At 43.7% G+C, this 22113-nt stretch overlaps 1 protein-coding gene across 2 annotated transcripts in view; it reads right to left on the bottom strand.

Annotated features, from left to right (window-relative positions):
* The window catches only part of LOC121282621 (succinate--CoA ligase [ADP-forming] subunit beta, mitochondrial-like), a 115891-nt gene that overhangs the window by 34804 nt on the left and 58974 nt on the right, over window positions 1-22113 (bottom strand). Inside the window, exons 6-7 of one of the 2 annotated variants that reach the window (XM_041196401.1) lie at window positions 6789-6927; window positions 4493-4654 (exon numbers count right to left, since the gene is read on the bottom strand). In XM_041196401.1, the coding sequence (XP_041052335.1) occupies window positions 4493-4654; window positions 6789-6927 (301 nt within the window). The remainder of the gene's footprint in view (window positions 1-4492; window positions 4655-6788; window positions 6928-22113) is intronic. The other variant, XM_041196402.1, reaches the window with a different exon arrangement.

Raw genomic sequence — 22113 nt, forward strand, 5'->3', positions numbered from 1 at the left:
AATCTCCATATATGCTCCCAGCCATTTATTATTTTATATAAAATAATATGACAGAAAGGAAGTTATGTAGCAACCCTAATGACTCTATTCTAAAGGCATTGGGACTGAATTTCACGCTTTTCTGCCGACGGGTTTTTAGGTGGGAGGGGGTGGAGAGCATGAAATAGAACGAATGAGTTCCCGCCCACACGGACCTCACAGCGATTTTATGCTGGGGTGAGCAAGGCCTTGGATGGGCCGCCTGCCCTTGTCCCAGTTGAGGCCCTTGAGTGACGACTTAAGGGCTGTTTCCCGCCCAGTCTCAGGCTGGTGGGAGGATTTCCTGGGCATGGAGGAAGACCGAAAATGCTCGGACTTAGGCTTCTGGTCGGCAGGGGCGGGGGTGGTGCCTCCATCAGAAGCCCCTTCTAACTTTGAGCGCCACCACCCCCCCACAACCTAAGGTCCAGTGGCCACTCCCCCTACACCCTAATTGCCTACTTTCCATCCCCCCAGGCCTTCCCTACCCTCCCCACGTTCAAACCCGAAAACTTACCTTTATATCCAGTCCCAGGACTTTGGCTCTGTCATTTTCATGCAGTTCCTCTTCTGTCCACTGCAGCTTGCTCTAGGCACTAGAGACATACTGGCCAATCAGATTGGCCAGCAGCCCTCCAAGGTGGGATTTCCACCCGAGTGATGCAGGGTGGGGGGAGGAGTCCTGCCTGCAGCCAACTGATGCTCTAGCATGAAATGGCTGCAGGGCAGGCAGCGTTGGCGGGATGTGTTCCCTGCCAACTCTTCAGATGGCAAAATAGGAAACCTTCCATCCAAAATATTTAGGCCCTGGCCTCTCTTGTTCACAGCCAGGTTTACATTACAGTTGATCTCAATGTACTTTGCAATAACCAATTTGGGGGAAGGAGTTAGTGAGGGAAGAAATCAATCAATACCCCCACTATCTGGTTCTACAGGAAAAAGGCTTATTTGTGGACACTGGATGAGGAAAGATTAGATCTGGTGTGGAATCATCCGGTCCCGTTGGCAGAGTGCGTCATGGCAGGCAGGGGGGTAGGGGGCAGGGGGACCAGCTGGCATGAGGGGCAGAAATCGGTTTCACTGTGGCATGAAATCACAGCAGGATCATCCAATGGCGGAACACAATCCTGCTGAAGGCCAGAGTGAACACAATGGGATGCAATGTAAGGCCTGGCCACAATTGACCCCCCATGACGCGTTTAGCGTTATGCCGGCTGGAAACACGCTGGCCCAGAACATGTCTGGACAAGTGAGATGTGCAGAAATTGGGAATTACCTTTAAGGCTTTGCTCAGATCGCGGACATCTGAGGAGAATGCTGGAGCCCTACTGCTACTGGACTCTGGAGGAACACATACATCGCACGCTGGGTGAATCCCCACGCACATGGATCCACAATGAAACAGCTCTTTGAGGCTGGGAGGTCCCCGTTGATGTCTGGCGTCGGCTTCGGAACATCACGGACTTGGCCATGGGCTGCTATGGATGATCGGCAAAGGTATTGTGGGGAGAGGAAGGTCTAAGTGGGAGTGCAGGGTGTAGTGGGGGGGGGTTTGGGGGCTGAGGCTGCAGGCGGGAGTGGGGGACAAAGGAGTCTAGCGGGGGGGGGGTTGAGATTTGGAGAGGGAAAGAGGGTGTATGGGAGAGAATGTTGCAAGTGGGGAGGAAAGTGAAAGAGAGGGAGTTCGGGGAAGGGAAGGTATCCGTGGGAAGGAGGGAGGTCGGAGGGGGGGAGATGTTCAGGGGGAAAGAGGAAGTTCAGAGGGGGAAGCTGTCCGGGGGGAGGAGGGAATAAGATGCGGGGGGTGAGGGGGAAAGGAATGTCCAGATGAACATGCAAGGGAGGGAGTCAATGACTGCCTCCTGTGGAGGCAGCGGGGAGAGGGCGGCAAACTGAGGATGGGTGTGGTAGGAAGGAATGGTGAGTGTGAGAGGGAGCCGGTAGAATGGGAGGATGAAGGTGCGTCAGTAATGCTAGAAGGGGCAGCGAGGCTGGTTGGCGAGGACTCAGGGCAAACACAGAGCCCGGGGATGGGAAGGAGGGGGTTGAGGAGGTCAACGTGGGGTTTTCAGGAAGGTAGGGAATGTGCACATTCACCTGGACATCCTGGAAAGACAAGAATTCGGGTTGATAGGTGGCGATGGGGAGATGGAAGGTAATGCCAGGTGGGTCCACAGTGATGGGGGAAAGGACATGGATGACTGGGGGGGGCGGGGTGGGGGAAGACAAGTGAACTGATCAAAAACTTGATTATGACTCTGGTTTTCAAATCGAAAGTGAGTGGAGCCACGTGTTGGACGGGCACAGGTGTTATATGGGAGTGTGATCAGTAAGTGGGTGGAGATGCAACTCAGCTCAGATGGACAACTGAAAGAGAACCGCAGCAGGCAGCATTGAAAAGGCTCGGAACATTGAGATGGTTGTGGTGGATGAAGGTTTCATGTGCATAGGAAAGTGCTTGCACGAGGTTCCGAAAGGCCCTATCACATACACACACGTTTCCCACCAGATTCACTTGTGGTGCAGCTGAACTGCTATTGGGGGGCAGTAAGGGGTGCAGGGGTAGGACCCGTGAACCTGTCAATGAAGCATGAAGCTGAAAGACAACATTACATATGATTCAGTGAAAGTGATTATATTTTCAGGTTATAAAATGACAACGTGTTCACCCGTGCAACCAACTGATCAGAATTACTTAAATTTTCTAGGCCTATCACTTCTTCTAGGTGCTGTCCTGACATGCACAGCAGAGGCGGAGACAGCCTGTGCAATGGTTGGTCCTGTTGCCTCTAATGAATTCAGTGTGTGCTCTTTGGAGATTCGAGGCTTTGAGGGCCCTGGATTGCTTTGGCTGTCCTCTCTGGGCCAGCTGCTCCCTCTGCATTGACAGAGGACAAGGTTGAGGGGGTCACAGGCAAAGGGGACTCAGAGGGAGCAACAGCTTCTGAGATTCCTGATTGGATGACCCAGGAATGTCCTCCTGCTTTCAGGTGCCTGAGGGCTCCAGCCAGACTCCTTGAGGAGAAGGAGCACCCACAAGGACATCGAGGTGCCCCATTTTCCCCTCGTGCTGCCACTACAAGAACTCACCTGTGGCTACTGCGATGGAGTGCATGTCTGTGCACATCTTCACATTCTGCCGGAGCAGGGTCTCCATGGTGTCCACCATCCTTCCCATGGGGACCTCCATGCGTGCACATGTGGGTACCATTTCATCAAAAAGCAGGCGGATGCACTAGTCCAGCTCGTGTGCCACTCTGGTGAGGGACTGGCTGGCTGAGGGCATCAGCAGCAGAGTCAAAAACAGGAGAGAGAGCACTCACAGTTGCGCTGAGAGAGGGATGATGTGGTGCAGGATCCCCACATGGTTGGTCGCCGCTGGCCTCACCGCTGCAGCAGGCACGCTCCACGTCCTCACCATTTAGCATGATCGCATGCTCCTCAAAGTGAGCGAGGGGCCTAATATGGGTCACTCCATCTCGGTCTGGGGCCTCTCCCTGCTGTTGTGAGCCAGCTTCTCCAGAATAAAAAAAAATGGAGAGTGTGAGAGCAGGATGCATGGCACTGTGTGGAATGTTTGTATGGTGAGCGGTGCAATGGATAGAATGAGGACACAAGCTCCAGAGGATATGAGCCTGATGGAGGTGTGAGGGTGTGTGAGAGAGTTAGTGGCATTGTCTCTTGAGGTGCAAGATCCCTGTGGATGTGATGGGTTTGTGAGTGTATGAGTTGAGGGCGGTGAGGTGGCTGACTTACCCTGGTGGGTGATTCATCCTCTTGCTGCACAAGATGGCTGACCTCCTCTGTGCTCTGTTGGCACTGACTGCCGCTACCACCACCTCCCAGGCCAAGTTGGTGACTCTGGTCGACCTCCTGCAGCCAGAAGTGGGGTAGAGGATATCACGGCTACTTTCCACTGTTTCCAGCAGGCACCCCAGAGAGGTGTCACTAAATTTAGGCGCTGCTGTCTTCCTGACTTTTGGGGCCATCTGTTGCTTGGAGCAGTCATGGTCTGTAGACGTGAAGTAGGCTGCGCTCTGGTGCGTTTTAATTATGGGGCCTGGAATGAGGAAACGCTGAGGTCAGGGCGCGGCGGGCAAACCTGAGCCTGCCTGCCAGCAATCCGGCATGTTTCCCATGAATGCATTATTAATAAGGTGGGACACGACAGGAATGGGCCGATATGGCGTGAAAAGCCGTCACTGTGGCCAGCGGTTAAAACATCTTTTTTCCTGCCCGCTACCACACTTAGCGCAAATCTGGGATTATTCCACCTCTGGTTGTGGAGCACTCTCGTCAATCATTCAGAAAAACGATAGGCATGCTATTGGTGAAACACCTTAAGTCATTCTGAGAAAGATGAAGGAAGCCTAAAATTGTCAAAATAAGAGGGGTTGCAGAAAGATTTGATGAGATGGTTAAAATCCTTCAACTATCTTAACCAATTTCTTTTCAAGTTCAGCATCTTTCTTACCCAAACAGCCTATGTTGCCATCTAGTCCAATGTAGTTAAGGTCTGCCTTTGCTGCTTCCTGGTCTCTTTCATCTTCTTGGCTCCAGTCTTGCAAATCAAACACTTGTTTTTGACGGTATGCAGCATTGGAATCAAAAGTGATCTTTGCATCCATGCACATCACTGAAAAATAAGTCTTCATATTCACTAATCTCCCAAATTTACAGAAATGGCAAAGATTTTAAATGAACAGGTTAGAAAAGGTAACATATATATAAATGTAAAAATAATGAGCACTGTCACATGACTTTAAACAACCTGAAAAGCTTTAAAATTTGCAAGTTCTCAAAAGGTGGGCACATCACAGTCAATTAGTGGTAACATTTCTAGACTAGTAATTCATAGGCCAAGACTAATGCTCTGGAGACCCAAATTCAAATCCTACCACAGTAGCTGGGGAATTTAAGTTCAATTAATTAATATATCTGGGATAACAATGATCATGAAGCTACAAGATTGTCGTAGAAATCCTTCTGGTTCACTCATGTCCTTCACGGAAATAAATTTGCTGTCCTTACCCAGTCTGGCCTAGGTGTGACTCTAGATCCACAGCAATGTGGTGACTCTTAACTGCCCTCTGAAATGGTTTACCAAGCCACTCAGTTGTATCAAATAACTACCACACTACAGGGCAATTTCCTTCCAATCAGGGAAAGAAAGCAATGAACAGCTTTACACAGTGAAGAACAATTGACTGATATGTAAAAATTCTAACTAGCCCACATCAGAGGGACAAGCAGAACACTATATTTGTTTACAGAGGATTATGTATATTCAAAGAATGAAGAAATCCACAAAAAACGTAGGCATCTATGAACATTCCATTAGCACAAGAAATACAATGGCTCAAGGTCCACCACTGTTGTTTGGTAGTACAGAATTTGAGTACTGCTGAAAGCAGATACATGTTGTTGAAGCTTTTCATCTTGAACTCTTCAGGATAATTCACAAGAATATCAAATGTAAAGGGAACAACAACTTATATTGCATGAGAAGCATGCACTGATTGGTTGGCAAGTGGACTCTGATTGGTAGAAATGTTGCCATGGAGAATGCACCAGTTAACTGATGACAGTTAACTTCCAAGCTTTGTTTAAATTCAAACCAGGCAGGCTGACTCCGATTGGTCAAGGCTAAACAAAATAGGTGACAGCTGTTCTCTGGTTCATTTTCCAGGGCAATGCCTTGACCAGTCAGATTCAACCTGCCTGGTTTGAATTTAAACAAAGCTCAGCAGTTAACTGTCAGTCATCAGTTAACTGGTGCATTCTCCATGGCAATGCCTCTACCAGAGTCCACTTGCAAACCAATCAGCATTCTCTGCTCATGTAGTATAAATTATTCCCTTTACATTTGGTATTCATGCAAGTTGTCTTGATGAGTGCAAGACTAGAAGCTTTGACAACATATGTCTTTTCTCAGAAATACTGAAGTCACCACTGCCTTCTCAGGTTTCTATTAATGAGGGACATTCCATGAATACAAAAAAAGGTTTTCCAACATTTATCTATCCATCACATAACATTAGTATCTGCAATGTAAGTGGTAGACGGGTTGATTTAACACAGTGCTAAGCGTATAGCCTTACTTAAAGAAAGGTCTAAGCAATAATTCTGCATGATCCACATTGTGTTCATTTCCACAAATAGTTTTAACGTTAATACATGACATCCTTTTGAAATCCTACCCTCCCAGAGGCTAAATGCAATTCACATTTTTTCTTAAACAAAAACAGAATTACCTGGAAAAACTCAGCAGGTCTGGCAGCATCTTCTCCGCCGAAGCTGCCAGACCTGCTGAGTTTTTCCAGGTAATTCTGTTTTTGTTTTGGATTTCCAGCATCCGCAGTTTTTTTGTTTTTATTTTTTTGTTTTTATCACATTTTTTCTTGCTCAGTTAATTTTATTTCCTTTTTACCAGAATACTTACATAAAATCTGACACTGAACCACAACTTTTCATTCTTAAATCAGAAGCTTTTTGAAAAAAAACTAGAGCTATGCATTTCAGGTTATGCTGAGTAGGGTTGCCATGGCATCAGAGCAGATTAAGATGCAATTCTTTTAACAGTTCAGCTTTTTATACAAAACTAAAGTAAGCAACTTACTTTAAAAATGGAACATTGAAAAGGCAGGTTGGGCAAAATAATGGAAACTAGCAACCAAACCAAATACAGGAATGTGACTGATAAAGTTTTATATTAATATTCATTAACGGGAGTTAAATTTAGGAGCAGAGAAGAGTAAGAGTTACTTTACCCTCGCCTGATGAGTCTTCCACCATCGGGTTTATCTCAATCAAAGTGGCATCATATTTCATGAAGAGTTCATACAAACGTACAATGACATCAGCAGCATCGTTTATTAGTGCAACTGGGAAATCCATCCGCTGAGCAACCTAATGTACACAAAAAAACCCATTACCTACTGCAAAAAAAACAGCACCAAGAAATTTTCTTAAACAACCTTTATGTTCACAAAACTCAAAAATTGTCTCAGAAGGCAGTTTACCTCACCCCAAAAAGGCTGAAAACAAATCTTTTAAAGCAAGAATTTGGTTGTGATTTGGCAGGAGTAAACTGATGAATGAGTATTATAAATCACAATTTTTAAAATTATTGGGGTGAATGATGGGGCAAGTTATTTTATTCATTCATGGGAAGTGGGCGTCACTGGCTAGGCCAGCATTTATTGCCCATCCCTAATTGCCCTTGAGAAGGTGGTGGTGAACTGCCTTCTTGAACCACTGCAGTCCATGTGATGTAAGTACACCCACAATGCTGTTACGGAGGGAGTTCCAGGATTTTGACCCAGCAAGAGTGAAGGAGTGGTGATATATTTCCAGGTCAGGAAGATGAATGGCTTGGAGGGGAACTTCCAGGCGGTGGTGTTCTCATGCATCTGCTGCCTTTGTCCTTCTAGATGGTAGCAGTCGTGTCTTTGGAAGGTGCTCTCTAAGGAGTCTTGGTGAGTTCTTGCAGTGCATCCTGTTGATGGTACACACCACTGCCTCTGTGCGTCAGTAGTGGAGGGAGTGAATGTTTGTGGAAGAGGTGCCAGTCAAGCGGGCTGCTTTGTCCTGGATGCCACTGAGCTTCTTAAGTGTGGTGGAAGCTGCACTCATCCAGGCAAGTGGGGAGTATTCCATCACACCCCTAACCTGTGAATTTTAGATAGTGGACAGGCTTTGAGGAGTCAGGAGGTGAGTTACTCACTGCAGGATTCCTAGCTGCTGACCTGCTCTTGTAGCCACAGTATATATATGGCTAGTCCAGTTCAGTTCTGGTCAATGGCAACACCCCAAGATGCTGATAGTGGGAGATTCAGCAATGGCAATGCCATTGAATGTCAAAGGGCGATGGTTAGATTCTCTCTTGTTGGAAATAGTGATTGCTAGGCAGCTATGTGGCGCGAATGTTACTTGCCATTTGTCGGCCCAAGCCTGGATCTTGTTGCATTTTGACACAGACTGCTGCAGTATCTGAGGAGCTGTGAATGATGCTGAACATTGTACAATCATCAGTAAACATCCCCCTTTCTGACCTTATGATGGAAGGGAGGTCATTGATGAAGCATCTGAAGATGGTCGGGCCGAGCACACTACCCTGAGGAACTCTTGCATTGACATCCTGGAACTGAGGTGATTGACCTCCAACAACCACAACCACCACCCTTTTTGGTACTATTGCCAGGATATTGTTAGTCCCATAGTCTTTGCCATATTCAGTGCCTTCAGCCGTTTCTTGATATCATGTGGAGTGAATCGAATTGGCTGAAGGCTGACATCAGTGATGCTTGGGACCTCCGGAGGAGGCCAAGATGGATCATCCACTCAGCACCTCTGGCAAAGATTGTTGCAAATTCTTCAGCCTTATCCTATGCACTGATGTGCTGAGCTGGATATTAGTGGAGCCTCCTCCTCCACTGAGTTGTTTCGTTGTCCAACACCATTCACGACTGGATGTGGCAGGAGTGCAGAGCTTAGATCTGATCCATTGGTTAGGCAATCACTTAGCTCTGTCGATTGCTTGCTGCTTATGCTGTTTGGCTTGCAAGTAGTCCTGTGTTATAGCTTCACCAGGTTGACATCTCATTTTTAGGTATGCCTGATGCTGCTCCTGGCATGCACCCCCCGGTATTCTTCATTGAACGAGGGCTGATCCCTTGACTTGGTGGTAGTGGTATGCCAGGCCATGAAATCGTGTTGGGTACAGTTCTGCTACTGCTGTTAGCCCACACAGCGCATCATGGTTGCCCAGTCTTGAGTTGCTGGATCTGTTCGAAATCTATCCCATTTAGAATGGTGGTAGTGCCACACAACACAATGGAGGGTATCCTCAATGCGAAGATAGGACTACGCGATGGTCACTCCACAAGAACTGTGTTGTGGTCATTCCTACCAATACTGTCATGGACAGATGCACCAGCAGCAGCAGGCTGGTGAGGCCGAGATCAGGAATGTTTTTGCCTCTTGTTGGTTCCCTCACCACCTGCCGCAGATCCAGTCTAGCAGCTGTGTCCTTTAAGTCTCAGCCAGCTCAGTCTATGCTGATGCTACTGAACAAATACTGATCTATTCATTGATGAACATTGAAGGCCCCAACCAGAGTACATTCAGCAGGAGGCTTCCTTGCCCATGTTTGGCCTGATGCCAACTCATCCTGAGTCAATGTTGTGGAGGCCCAGGGCAACTCACTCCTGAGTGTAGATCATTGTGCCACCACCTCTGCAAATGATGGTAATGGTGATAGTGGTGTCTGGAGCATTATCTGTAAAGCATGATTCCGTGAGTATGACAATGTCAGGCTGTTGCTTGACTAATGTGTGGGACAGCTTTCCCAATTTTAGCACAGATGTTAGTAAGGACAACTTTGCATGTCGACAGGGCTGATTTTGCCATTTTTGTTTCCAGTGCCTGCATTGTTCTGTCCAGTTTCATTCCTTTTGATACAACTGAGTGGCTTTCATGTAGGCCAGATCAGGTAAGGATAGCAGATTTTTATGACAACTGACAATGGTATCACGTTTATCATTAGACTTTTAATGGTGGGATTCGAACTCAAATCCCCAGGGCATTACCCTGGGTTTTTTTATTCATTCACAGGATGTAGGCTTCGCTGGCTGGGCCAGCATTTATTGCCCTTAAGAAGGTGGTGGTGAGCTGCCTTCTTGAACCGCTGCAATCCATGTGGTGTAGGTATACCCACAGTGCTGTTAGGAAGGGAGTTCCAGGATTTTGACCCAGCAACACTGAAGGAACGGTGATATAATTCCAAGTAAGGATAGTGAGTGACTTGGAGGGGAACTTTCAGGTGGTGGTGTTCCCATCTATCTGCTATCCTTGTCTTTCTAGGTGGTAACGGTCGTGGGTTTGGAAGGTGTTGTCTAAGGAGCCTTGGTGAATTCCTGCAGTGCATCTTGCAGATGGGACACACTGCTGCTACTTGCATTGGTGATGGAGGGAGTTAATGTTTGTGCCTTGTAGATAGTGGACAGGCTTTGGGGAGTCAAGAGGCAAGTTGCTCGTCGCACGATTCCTAGCCTCTGATCTGCTCTTGTAGCCACGATATTTATATGGCTAGTCCGGTTCCATTTCTAGTCAATGGTAACCCCCAGGACAAAAACAGAATTACCTGGAAAAACTCAGCAGGTCTGGCAGCATCGGCAGAGAAGAAAAGAGTTGACGTTTCGAGTCCTCATGACCCTTCGACAGAACTTGACTTCGAGTCCAAGAAAGAGTTGAAATATAAGCGGTTATATTTCAACTCTTTCTTGGACTCGAACTCAAGTTCTGTCGAAGGGTCATGAGGACTCGAAATGTCAACTCTTTTCTTCTCCGCCGATGCTGCCAGACCTGCTGAGCTTTTCCAGGTAATTCTGTTTTTGTTTTGGATTTCCAGCATCCGCAGTTTTTTTGTTTTTATCTTTGGTAACCCCCAGGATGTTGATAGTGAGGGAATTCAGTGTTGGTAACGCCAATGAACATCAAGGAGAGATGGCTGGATTCTCTCTTCTTGGAGAAGGTGATTGCCTGACACATGTATGGCACGAATGTTACTTGCCACTTGTCAGCCCAAGCCTGGATATTGTCCAGGACTTGCTGCATTTGGACATGGACTACTTCAGTATCTGAGGAGTTGCAAATGGTGCTGAACAAATGAACCATCAGCAAACATCCCCACTTCTGACCTTATGGTGGAAGGAAGATAATGGATGAAGCAGCTGAAGATGGTTGGGCCTAGGGCATTACCCTGAGGAACTCCTGCAGTGAGGCCCTGGAGCTGAGATGACAGACCTCCGACAAGCACAACCATCTTCCTTTGTGCTAGGTATGACTCCAACCAGTGGAGAGTTTTCCTCCTGATTCCCATTGACTCCAGTTTTGCTAGGACTCCTTGATGCCACACTCAGTCAAATGCTGCCTTGATGCCAAGGGCATCTCCCCTCACCTCGGGGGAGTTCAGCTCTTTTGTTCATGTTTGAACCAAGGCTGTAATAATGTCAGGAGTTGAGTGGACCTGGCGGAACCCAAACTAGGTATCAGTGAGCAGGTTATTGCTAAGCAAGTGCCGCTTAATAGCACTGTTGATGACTGCTCCCATTACTTTACTGATGATGGAGAGTAGACCAGATGGGGCAGTAATTGGCCGGGTTGGATTTGTCCTGCTTTTTGTGTACAGGACATACCTGGGCAATTTTCCACGTAGCTGGGTAAATGCCAGTATTGTAGCTGTACTGAAACAGCTTGGCTAGGGGCACGGCAAGTTCTGGAGCACAAGTCGTCAGTACTATTGCCGGAATATTGTCGGGGCCCATAGCCTTTGCAGTATCTAGTGCCTTCAGCCATTTCTAGATATCATGCGGAGTAAATTGAATTGGCTGAAGACTGGCATCTGTGATGCTGGGGGCCTCCGAAGGAGGCCGAGATGGATCATCCACTCGGCATTTCTAGCTGAAGATTGTTGCAAATGCTTCAGCCTTATCTTTTTCACTGCTGTGCTGGGCCCCTCCATCGTTGAGGATGGGGATATTTGTGGAGCCATCTTCTCCAGTGAATTGTTTAATTGTCCACCACCATTCACAACTGGATGTGGCAGGGCTGCAGAGCTTAGATCTGATCCATTGGTTGTGGAATCACTTAGTTCTGTCTATCACTTGCTGCTTATGCTGTTTGGCACACCAGTAGTCCTGTTTTATAATTCCACCAGGTTGACACCTCATTTTTAGATGTGCCTGGTGCTGCTCCTGGCAAGCCCTCCTGCACTCTTCATTGAACCAGGGTTGACCCCGGCTTGATGGTAATAATAGAGTGGGGGATATGCTGGGCCATGAGGTTATAAATTGTGTTCAAGGACAATTCTGCTGCTGATGGCCCACAGCGCCTCATGGATGCCCATTCTTGAGTTGCTAGATCTGTTCGAAATCTATCCCATTTAAGTCCCATTTAGCACAGTGGTAGCGCCACACATCACGATGGAGGGTATCCTCAATGAGAAGGCGGGACTTTGTTTCCACAATGACTGTGCGGTGGTCACTCCTACCGATACTGTCAAGGACAGGTGCATCTGCAGCAGGCAGGGTGGTGAGGATGAGGTCAAGTATGTTTTCCCGTCTTGGTAGTTCCACCACCACCTGCCGCAGACCCAGTCTAGTAGCTATATCATTTAAGACTCAGCTCGGTCAGTAGTGGTGCTACCAAGCCACTCTTGGTGATGGACATTGAAGTCCCCCACCCAGATAACATTCTGCGGCCTTGCCACCCTCAGTGTTTCCTCCAAGTGATGTTCAACATGGAGGAGCACTGATTCATCAGCTGAGGGAGGGCAGTATGTAGTAATCAGCAGGAGGTTTCCTTTTCCATGTTTGACCTGATGCCATGAGACATGGGGTCTGGAGTCAATATTGAGGACTCCCAGGGCTATTCCCTCCTGCCGGTGGGACAGGACAAACCCAGGAATGGTGATGGAGGAGTCTGGGATATTATCTGCAAGATATGATTCCGTGAGGATGACTATGTCAGGCTGTTGTTTGACTAATCTGTGAGACAGCTCTCCCACTTTTGGCAGGTTTTGTGATTACTGTTGTCATTTCTGGTGCCGAGGTTGGTACCAGGTGGTCTGTCTTTTTGTGTCTTTGTTACAACTGAGTGGCTTGCTAGACATTTAAGTGGGCATTTAAGAGAGGACATTAAAACATTGCTGTGGGCCAGGACCAGGTAAGGACATCAGATTTGCTTCCCTAAAGGGCATTAGTGAACCAGATGGGTTTTTACAACAATTGACATCATTGGACTTTTAATTCCAAATTTTTATTGCATTCAAATTCCACCATCTGCTGTGGCAGATTCGAACCTGGGTCCTCAAAGCATTACCCTGGGTCTCTGGATTACTTGTCCAGCGACAATACCACTGCACCATCGCCTCCCCCTTATGTGAAATAACTGAAACACTGGGGTCAAGTTTTTTGTTTAATTCAGTTGTTCCTCCTCCACAAACATACAAGCTTCAAACCCCGGATCCTAAGAGAACAATTACTGTTGCAAGACCCGAATTAGCAGCTGAGTTTAAGTAGAGCTTAGGGCAATTTAAAAACTGCACTCTCACATACTTCAGTATAATGCACCTTTTTGAATTTTTCTTTTCAGGGCCTTACTAGCAATTTATCCTAAATACACCAACAAGGCAAAGCATATTATGTACAGAAACATTAATTATACAATGGTAGTTACCTAACTTAATCATATCAGGTCACCAATGCTTCACGCTTATTCCATACTACCTACATCAACTTTAATCCAACCACAAGATCTCTAACTTTAATGCTGGACTCCCTCCTATTGTATCCTCACTATTCCCCATTTAACTTCAGGATATATATACCCTAATCTTGTTTTGCAACTAGGTCTCTCAAAGACAAAGTTTTCCTCTATCCATCTGCGAGCACACTTTGGCTGCTGGTCAGGATCTGAGCCACTTCTATTTCCACTTGTTTCTCCCTGTTATTTTTCTTTTCTCTTTCCCAATCCAAGACCTCTCTCTCTCCTGTCATCGTACCTTTTTTCATTTCTCCCCTTTTGGGTCCTCTGCCCTTCCATAGCCCTACCCCAATCCTTCAGCATGGCTGGACCATCCTACTCTCCCGCTGTCATCCAAGGCTTCGCTCCCTACAGTTTCCCTCTTTGTCTCCCTTGTCATCCTTTAAACAGCCCTTCAAGATACTCATCACTGTCTCCTGAAAAGCAGCAATTCCTAATTCCTTGTTATTATTCCTGCCCAGTGTGCGCGCAAGGACTAATCTTTCCTACCAGCTTCCTCACTCACCACTCCCAATGCTGACCCTGTGGACTCTACCAGTGGATCAGCTATCACTGTCCCTCTCCACATATCCCTCCAGATAGTCTATTCACTTGCGAAGTCCCTTTCCACGAGTTTATTGTGGATGATTGCATCAATATCACGGCCTTCATGAAAACCTGCTTATGGGATGATGACACCTTCCTGTATATGAATATGCCCACCAAGGCTGTTCCTTCCACCAATTCCCTACCAAAACTGCCACAAAATATTATGGCTCATCATCAAGTCACACCATGGTCTATCTCCCTACTCCTATTTTCTCCATTCTCCTTCTCTGAGCATATTGCCTTGTTCCACCCCTCTCACCTCTCATTTAAGATCTTCAATTTCTACTAAGTGCCACTCCAACTTTTGCACAAAGATATCTTCACTTCTTTCCTCCCTCAGTCTTTTCCTAAAGTGACTTCTCATGCTCAATCTCAAATCATCATACTGTCTCTCCTGCGTTCACTGTCCTCCTATCCTCCCTTAATTTCTCTGTCCATATGCCCAAACCCAACCCATACTGTTAGAATTATGATATTTAAAAGATTATGTTTTTTGTCTGTACCTTTAAATTTAGGATAAAACGAAGGGGTCACATGACTAGCTCTGAAATCTGCCTGATAGTAAGCCTGGATGGTTTTATTGTTAGAGCTCAAAGGAAATCTTAGATTGTCTTACTGGGAGGAAGGTGCAAGGTATTTACACTTGGAGACAATGGCAGCAGCCTGTGTGTTAACAGTAGAGGCTAGGAGTCTCCAAAATCCTAGAAATGTGTTGATAATGTCGGGTTGTAAAGAGTTATAATTTCAACTGTGTATTTAGTTCCTAGATGAAAGAAATTTGGGCTCTCTAGGATAGCGATTTAGCATTTCTACCTGGATACAAAGCCCATGTGATTCACTTTGCCTTGGGGAAGGATGCAGAGGAAATCACTATAAATATCAGGTTACAGGCCTTCCTAGAATATTATATGGACATCTTGTGGTGCAGTGGTAGCATCCCTACCTCTGGGCCAGAAGCCCCGGTTTCAATCTCATACCAGGATTTGTTGCCATGGAAAGTGCATTCATGGCGCAGTTCAACGGGCTGCCAGTCAGAGAAGTCGTCCTCCCACCAACTCCCCATTATTCCCCAAAGGGAAAAAGGCATGTGTGAAGATACACCAGAAAGGTACTATCACAGACAGTATTTGGATCCGTCTGGATTGGGGAGAGCGGGAGCAGCTAGAAACCAAAATGTTTCTAAGGTTAGCTTTTCAGGAATGCGCTCAGATTGAAAAGTTCATGGGGAGTTAAAATAAGGTAGGAAGAGGCACCTAGTTTAGGCTTTTGGAAGATGCTCCAGGGAAAGAAAACCTCACTGTGAAAAACAGTTCTAATATTGCAAGTTACCAGGTTGAAAAAAGAAAAGAACACGATTAATACCTCAGGAACCAAAGTCACTTTGGATTCATTCTGGGAAAGTTGAATGTCTACGTGAAGGAATGTAAGCTTTTTCAGCTGGACTAAGAATAAGGAGGTATTCCATTCTGTGGTTTGAAGTATAAGTTGTCTACAAAGATATTTAGTTAATATATTTTTTTTAGTCATTTGCTAATGTCCTAAAATCTGAAATCTTGACGTGTTATTCTTTCAGTTATTATCTGAATGTTTGAATTTCTTAAAATGTCAGCAAACTCTATGGGGATCCTAACAGTATTTACTGTATGATGGTGTACAAATTGGATAACTGTCTTCTTCCCAAACGTTGCTGATGTGCTTTCTGCACACTATTCAGATATCTACAGCCTTGAAATATAGGAGAACAATTCAAATACAAAGGAGATTCGGAATGTAGCTGCAAAATTCCAAACACTACCTCAATGTCCGAGAACTGTACTTCTACTTCACAAGAACTAGCAACAGCTCTCAAAAATAATGTAATATAATGAGACCAAGTGACTGATGGCATTTACTATTGGTAAAAATCTAATTAAGGGATGCCCAGTTACAGCAGTTAAAATATTTGTTTATAAAGGATATTTATTGTGTATAGTAGAGTTCATTATGCTAATTGAACAATTGCTAGTTTGACCTTTAAGATGAGGTTCTCGACACATTATTAGGCTATGCTGTTCTGTTCACGGTTTTGCATTACCATGCAATGGACTCACCCTTTGGCACCTTCATTAAAATATTTATAGTCTTTTTTCAAAAAGGCAAGCTAATGATTAAATTGGTTAATGAGTTTCTTTTTATCACCCTAGGCAAGCTTATAGTTAAATGGGTCAACGTTTTTATTTTCTGGACACTTACAAAACCATTACTATTAATTAGAATCAGTGTCTACCTGGATTCTTAATTAAGGGTACATGTAGGTCTCCTCCAAATAAGGCCTTATTTGTTATGCATTTATGTGAATGAAACTATTCTGCATGAAACTTATTAAAAATTTTATTTCATTTTATGAACTTCCCATCTTTATTGGATTTCTGAGGCTAGTTAATGAAATGTGAGCCTTTGGCTAAGCTCAGCACAGCTCAGCTCTCCCCCACTATCTCCCTATCCCTAGAAGTGACAGTAAGGGCCAGCAAAGGATGAAGACTGCTCGGACACAGATATGCAGCTGTTGAAACGTTAAACACAAGAACAAAATTTTGAGTTATGTTTCTTTTATATTAAATTTCCCTGGCTGCATACTGAAGCCACTTAAGAAATCGAGTGACTGGATAAAGGGAATATTTTGCATGCCAATGGTTAGTATAATTAGACCATTTTTATGTTCGGCAAACTGAAGATATAGTATGCTCTCAACTAGTATAATATGGTCAAAAACATCATGTAATGGCATAGAATTAAATTAAACAAATTAAGATGTTATAGTTGGGAGTCTTTTTTACTATCAGTTAGGCTTAGTGGACTGATGTATTCAGCACTATTTAGCATAATACTGTGTATTTTAGCATGCTTATTAAATAAATTTCTTTAAACCTTAATATGTAAAAGTAAAATCTGTAAATGAGCAGAGATGTACATAAATGATACACAGGCAAGTTTGGTTTGTTCAAAGATTCTGTGTCGTTTCTGAATATACGGTCCCAAAACCAACGCAGTTCAAAATGAGGGGGCTTTACTTTAAGCATTAGCTCAGGCTTCAATACAAATTTGCAATCTTCTGATAGGGAGGACACCACTTCACAATGGAGCTAAATGCTGCCTTCTGTTATACTTAAACTTGATTTAAGGTCTGTCGGTGTTTTTTCCTGTCTGTGTATTACTGAGAAACAGCATTGATCTAGAAAAGATAGGTGTTGAACAACTATTTGATTTAATGAAATATCATTGTTCTTGCACAATACTAATGTGTGGAAAACACTAATAAATGGAATGGATTTTTTCATGTTTATTATAAATACCATATTTCAGCTGGATCCAATGCATTTAAACAATTCATGTTTTATATCTTCCTTCAACCTCTTTGGTGAAAATTTGCATTTCCTCTCTTCTTCTATCTTCCTTGAAACAATTCTCTTCTTTGAAGGTTGTATTAATATATGGCTACTTTAGAACCCCAAATGTGCATTTGATACGTTGACCATTAATTGAGTATGCTCAAAAGACACTGTTAAATCTGATTTTAAAGACAGATTACAAATAAAATCTCCCAGAGGAGCCTGCTAGATCTACCACACACACTAGATTTCAGAAACAGTAGCACAGATTGATATATCTTCTTTTTGCATTAGAAAGCTCGATGCCACATGAAAATTATCTTGGTTTCCAATTTATAATCATGACACTCTGCTGAAGACCAGTAGGGATTTCTAAAAAAACTGAGAGGAATGTTAAACTTATGTAATTCCTACTTTTTTCATTGTTCCTGTAGCTTCCTTGTTCCTGCTATGTTACTGAGTTTTGTTCATGTGCTCAAGATAAGAAACAGTGAAGCTTTCTTTGGATTTTGCATTTTCTACTTGTCACAGTTACGAAGGTTATGATGTTTTGGGATAGCGTCTTTAATTTAAGGTAAAATGAAGGGGGGGGTCACGCGAACTGTTCTGAAGTCTGCCCAAGATCAAGCCTGGGTGCTTTGATTGTTAGACATTATAGGAGGCTCAGATTGTTTACTCGGAAGAAAGTGCAAGGTGCTTACACTTGGAGACAATGGCAGAAGCCTATGTGCTAAAAGTGGATAGACTGAGAGTCTCTAAAGTTTCAGAAAAGTTGAGAATGTCAGGTTGTAAGCAGTTATGTTTTAAACTGCCCATTTAGTTCCAAGATAAAATAAAGTTTGGCTCATAAGAATAACTGATGAGCATCTCTACCTGAATACAAGGTCCATGTGATTCACATTACCATGTTGATAGGCTTTGAGAATAGAAAGGGTAGAGAAGAAGCCATTGTAATATTGAGTTACGGGCTTTCCTAAAATATTGCAGTATGTCGCAGACAGGTTTGCCTGCCAGAGTCCAGAAAAGAACATGAGCAAGAGGGGGAGAGGAGCTAGAGGCCAAAAGTCACTATGGTTCACTATGCCAGAATTCAAGTGGAAGCTGATGCTCGCTTTGAAAAGATCAAATTCATGAGGAGTTAAAATGAAGGTGGATGATTTGCCTAGCTTACGCTAGAGACAGGATCTCTAGTAATTCTCTCACTGTGAAGAACAGTCCTGGGGTTAGAAGTTACCAGACTAAGAAAAAAGACAGAAGTAAAGCCTCGGGAGTGAAGAATCATTTTGGACTGACTTGGTAAAAATTGAATGTCGACTTAAAGGACACTATAACATATACCTATAGTGGGATTTTTGGTTGCGTCAAAAGTTCTGTTCTGTATTTTAAAGTATAAGTTGCTTACAAAAAGTATTTAGTTAATTGTGCTTTTAGTCTTAAACATCTTAAAATGTGAAATCTTGTTGTGTCACTCTTTCAGCTATTAAATGGAAGTCCGAATTTCTCTTCAAAGTTATCGGTCTCTACAGGGATCGTAACATACTTGATCTACACTATGCCTTTGCAGAATAGTCCATGTCTTCAAAAAAACAGCAGAATATCACCAGCACCAGATCTTATTATAGGCTCTAACTGCCAATTAAATAATAATATGTGTAAGTTGTTGTAAATGTTAGATTGTGCTAATATCCTTGCAAAAGGGGAGTAATGAATGGTTTGCAATGTCTACATTAAATTGCACAGATGAAATTATTTTTTGCTACATATATTCTTACCAAGGGTGGGTGTTAACTGGCTCGATCTCTCTGAATCAACTTAAAGGTTACCAATTAACTCAAGCTCTTAAACAACCCCTAATTGCTAAGCTCACGCATCTGAATAACTGTCAACTAAATTCAAAAAATAACCTTCAATGATACACATAGTTGAGCAATTCACAATACTGTACACAATAATGTGCCTTGGCTTATCCCTCAAACAGCCGAACACAGGTCCCCGCATCACTTGTATCGAATAAGGCTGGAGCCATGTCCTGAACACAGCTGGTCTTCTAACTTACGTATTACCATTAGAAGGAACTACTACCTACTTAAACTAGACAAAAAGGCTTAATTCTGTCACATCTCATCAATAATTTGGACTCAAAAAACAGGTCGCAGATAGGAGAATAATATAGCAGGAGAAAACAATAAATTTCTTTAAGCCAACATATTTGGTGGCAATTCTTTTGATTTCAAGAAAGACATTGCTGTAATGCAGCTGTAAAGAAACACTGAAGGAACTACGAAAAGACAGGCCAATTTCTTATAATCTTGTGTTTACAAAATATAAATCTAACTATTTCAGCTAATGCAGCTTTGTTTTGACAATTTATAAGTGCTACCATTTTAAAGCAAAAGTTTATTTGTTTTTGAGTGGAGCTTGATTTTGCATTGAAATGCCCTTCAATTTTTCATGATTTCCAGTTTCATTTCATTAATGCTACCTGGGTCATTCAATTGTCTCTCTAGAATCTTTGAGAATATTTACAAGTAATAAAGTACTTTGTAAGTACTGGTGCAAAATATCAAATTTACTTCACCTCTCAAATATGACTTTATAGAAATTAATAATTAAATATCTAGTACCATTATTTATATTAAAATAGCTATGCTAATTTGTGTGTGATTTTTGTTTATGGCGAATGCTAATATATTATTTTTTTCTTTATTGGGAGGTGGTGTCATTTATTGCCCATTCCTAATTGCCCTCAAGAAAGTGATGGCGCGTCACCTTCTTGAACTGCTGGGGTCTATCTGGTACAAGTACACCTATAGTGCTGTTATGAATCAATCACCACGGTCAACTATTATGGAGCTGAATTAATATTGGCAGTCATTAACCTGGAATGATGCAGGATCAACTGTACACTTTAATTTAAGAAAGTGAAAGATCTGAACAGGATTTTCAAGCTAATACCTCCCAAAGGTCATGCTTTTTGTTACTTGAATAATAGCCCAGATCTTCCGTTGTCCAGAGGGTCGTACCACAGATTATCCTAGATGAGGAGTCGGGGGACCCCTCAGAAGTCCCCACTCAAAGACAGCACGGGAATTACCTGAGAAGTTTTAACTTCTGATGGGCAATTACCGAGTACCAGGAACTACATGAAGCTCCAAACTAAATTGGAGACTTTGGATGGTGCCGACTCTCTTAGCAGAATAGTCAGAAGATTAAAATCACTTCGAACTCCTGGGTAATTATGGTACTGAACCCAACCCCCACCAGCACACCCCTGACCACCCTCCTGAGCCACACCTGACCACATGTCTCCTCCCCTCACTCTCTCCCCACCCCCTGGCTACCCCACACTAACTCCCGCCACCCAACTAACCCCCCAGCTCCTGACTACCCCTGCCCTCCCAACCCCTAACCCCCCAACCCGACCACCCAACCCAACTGCCCCCAACCATTCGACTCCCCTTGAGTACCTGCGATCACCCAACCCCACTCCCCACAACCCCTCTGACCACCCAAGCCATCTTATGCACTAACTTACACACTTCTCTTCTATCACAGTGGCTGGGACCTTTAAACTTAACAGTTTGCGACAGCTGGTGTTGTAAAAAAAGGGGCATGGCTTCACATCCCCTGACTATCCTGCACTGCACTGAAAGCCTCCAGGAGCAGCTATGCTGCACATTCCTCAGCAGGCCCGAGTCAGAAGTCTGGGCGAGAAATGTGCAGCTCCAGTCTAGGGTAAGTACAAAGGAGTGGAATGGCAATCCGGCACTGATTGCCGCTCCATGAAAGATTCGACCCAATATCTTAAACAACTAATTTAAATTGACAGGAACTGGGTTTTGAAGCAGATTAGGCAGCGACCTTCCACTTCTAGAGAATGAGTTCAAATCAAGCCTAGACTGAAAAGACCGATATAGCCAGAATAGACTTTCACCCTATGCGAAAGGCGTTTCAGCAGCATCAACCTGCAGTACAAAACTCTGCATCCAGCAGGCTATGTCACTCAGTTAGACCAAAGGATTGTTTGGCTAACAAATGGCAAAACTACAATGATAGACTTTAGAGAATATGCTTCTAGCACTAATGCTGAGACCAACTGTCAATGTACAGCAAAAGGAGTGGAGCTTTCCTCTACACTGATTACTGTGTTCTCCATGATTTGCCTTATGCCAAAACATGCCTGAAATGAAAATGTTCTATCCCGCAGCTTCATAAGCAGCAACAAAGTTTTAAAAAGTTTCAAAACAAATTCTATATTAGTTATAACTCTAATTAAACATTTTTCAAAAAGAAAACGGTCACGACTTTGAGAAGAAATGCAAATTTCATAGAATAATAATCTTTGGAGCAATGTTCATTAAGGGTAAAACTAGAGCAAATAGGTGGCTGGCAGTTTTGTTTCTTGTACGCTACTTTAACTTCTTTCGCTGGTCTCCTATTGAAACTTGCTAAAATTATTTCTAAAATACAAATTTATTGTAGACATTCTGCTAGTCATCTCCCACAGCGATTCATCAGTCCAATTCATTTTTAAATTTCTCTTTCTCCAATGTTTTTCTGTTGGAGATTGAATCAAATAAAGGCTGTGTAGGAAGCAAGCAAAATAACACATCTGCATCTATATTTACTTACTTATAACTAAATTCATTTCAGAATTCTTGCATTCTGACCATATTCATTTTAAAAGAAAGAAAACACCATTTGGGTAATTATAATCTCCTACCATTTTGAGGTGAAAAATTCTCTAGAATCAAAATCAAATTGTAATAGCTTAATGAGTAGTCAAAACGCTTCCTTCTTCATTCCTTTATCA

The sequence above is a fragment of the Carcharodon carcharias genome, chromosome 9 (genome assembly GCF_017639515.1).
Source record: "Carcharodon carcharias isolate sCarCar2 chromosome 9, sCarCar2.pri, whole genome shotgun sequence".
NCBI classification, from domain to species: domain Eukaryota; kingdom Metazoa; phylum Chordata; class Chondrichthyes; order Lamniformes; family Lamnidae; genus Carcharodon; species Carcharodon carcharias.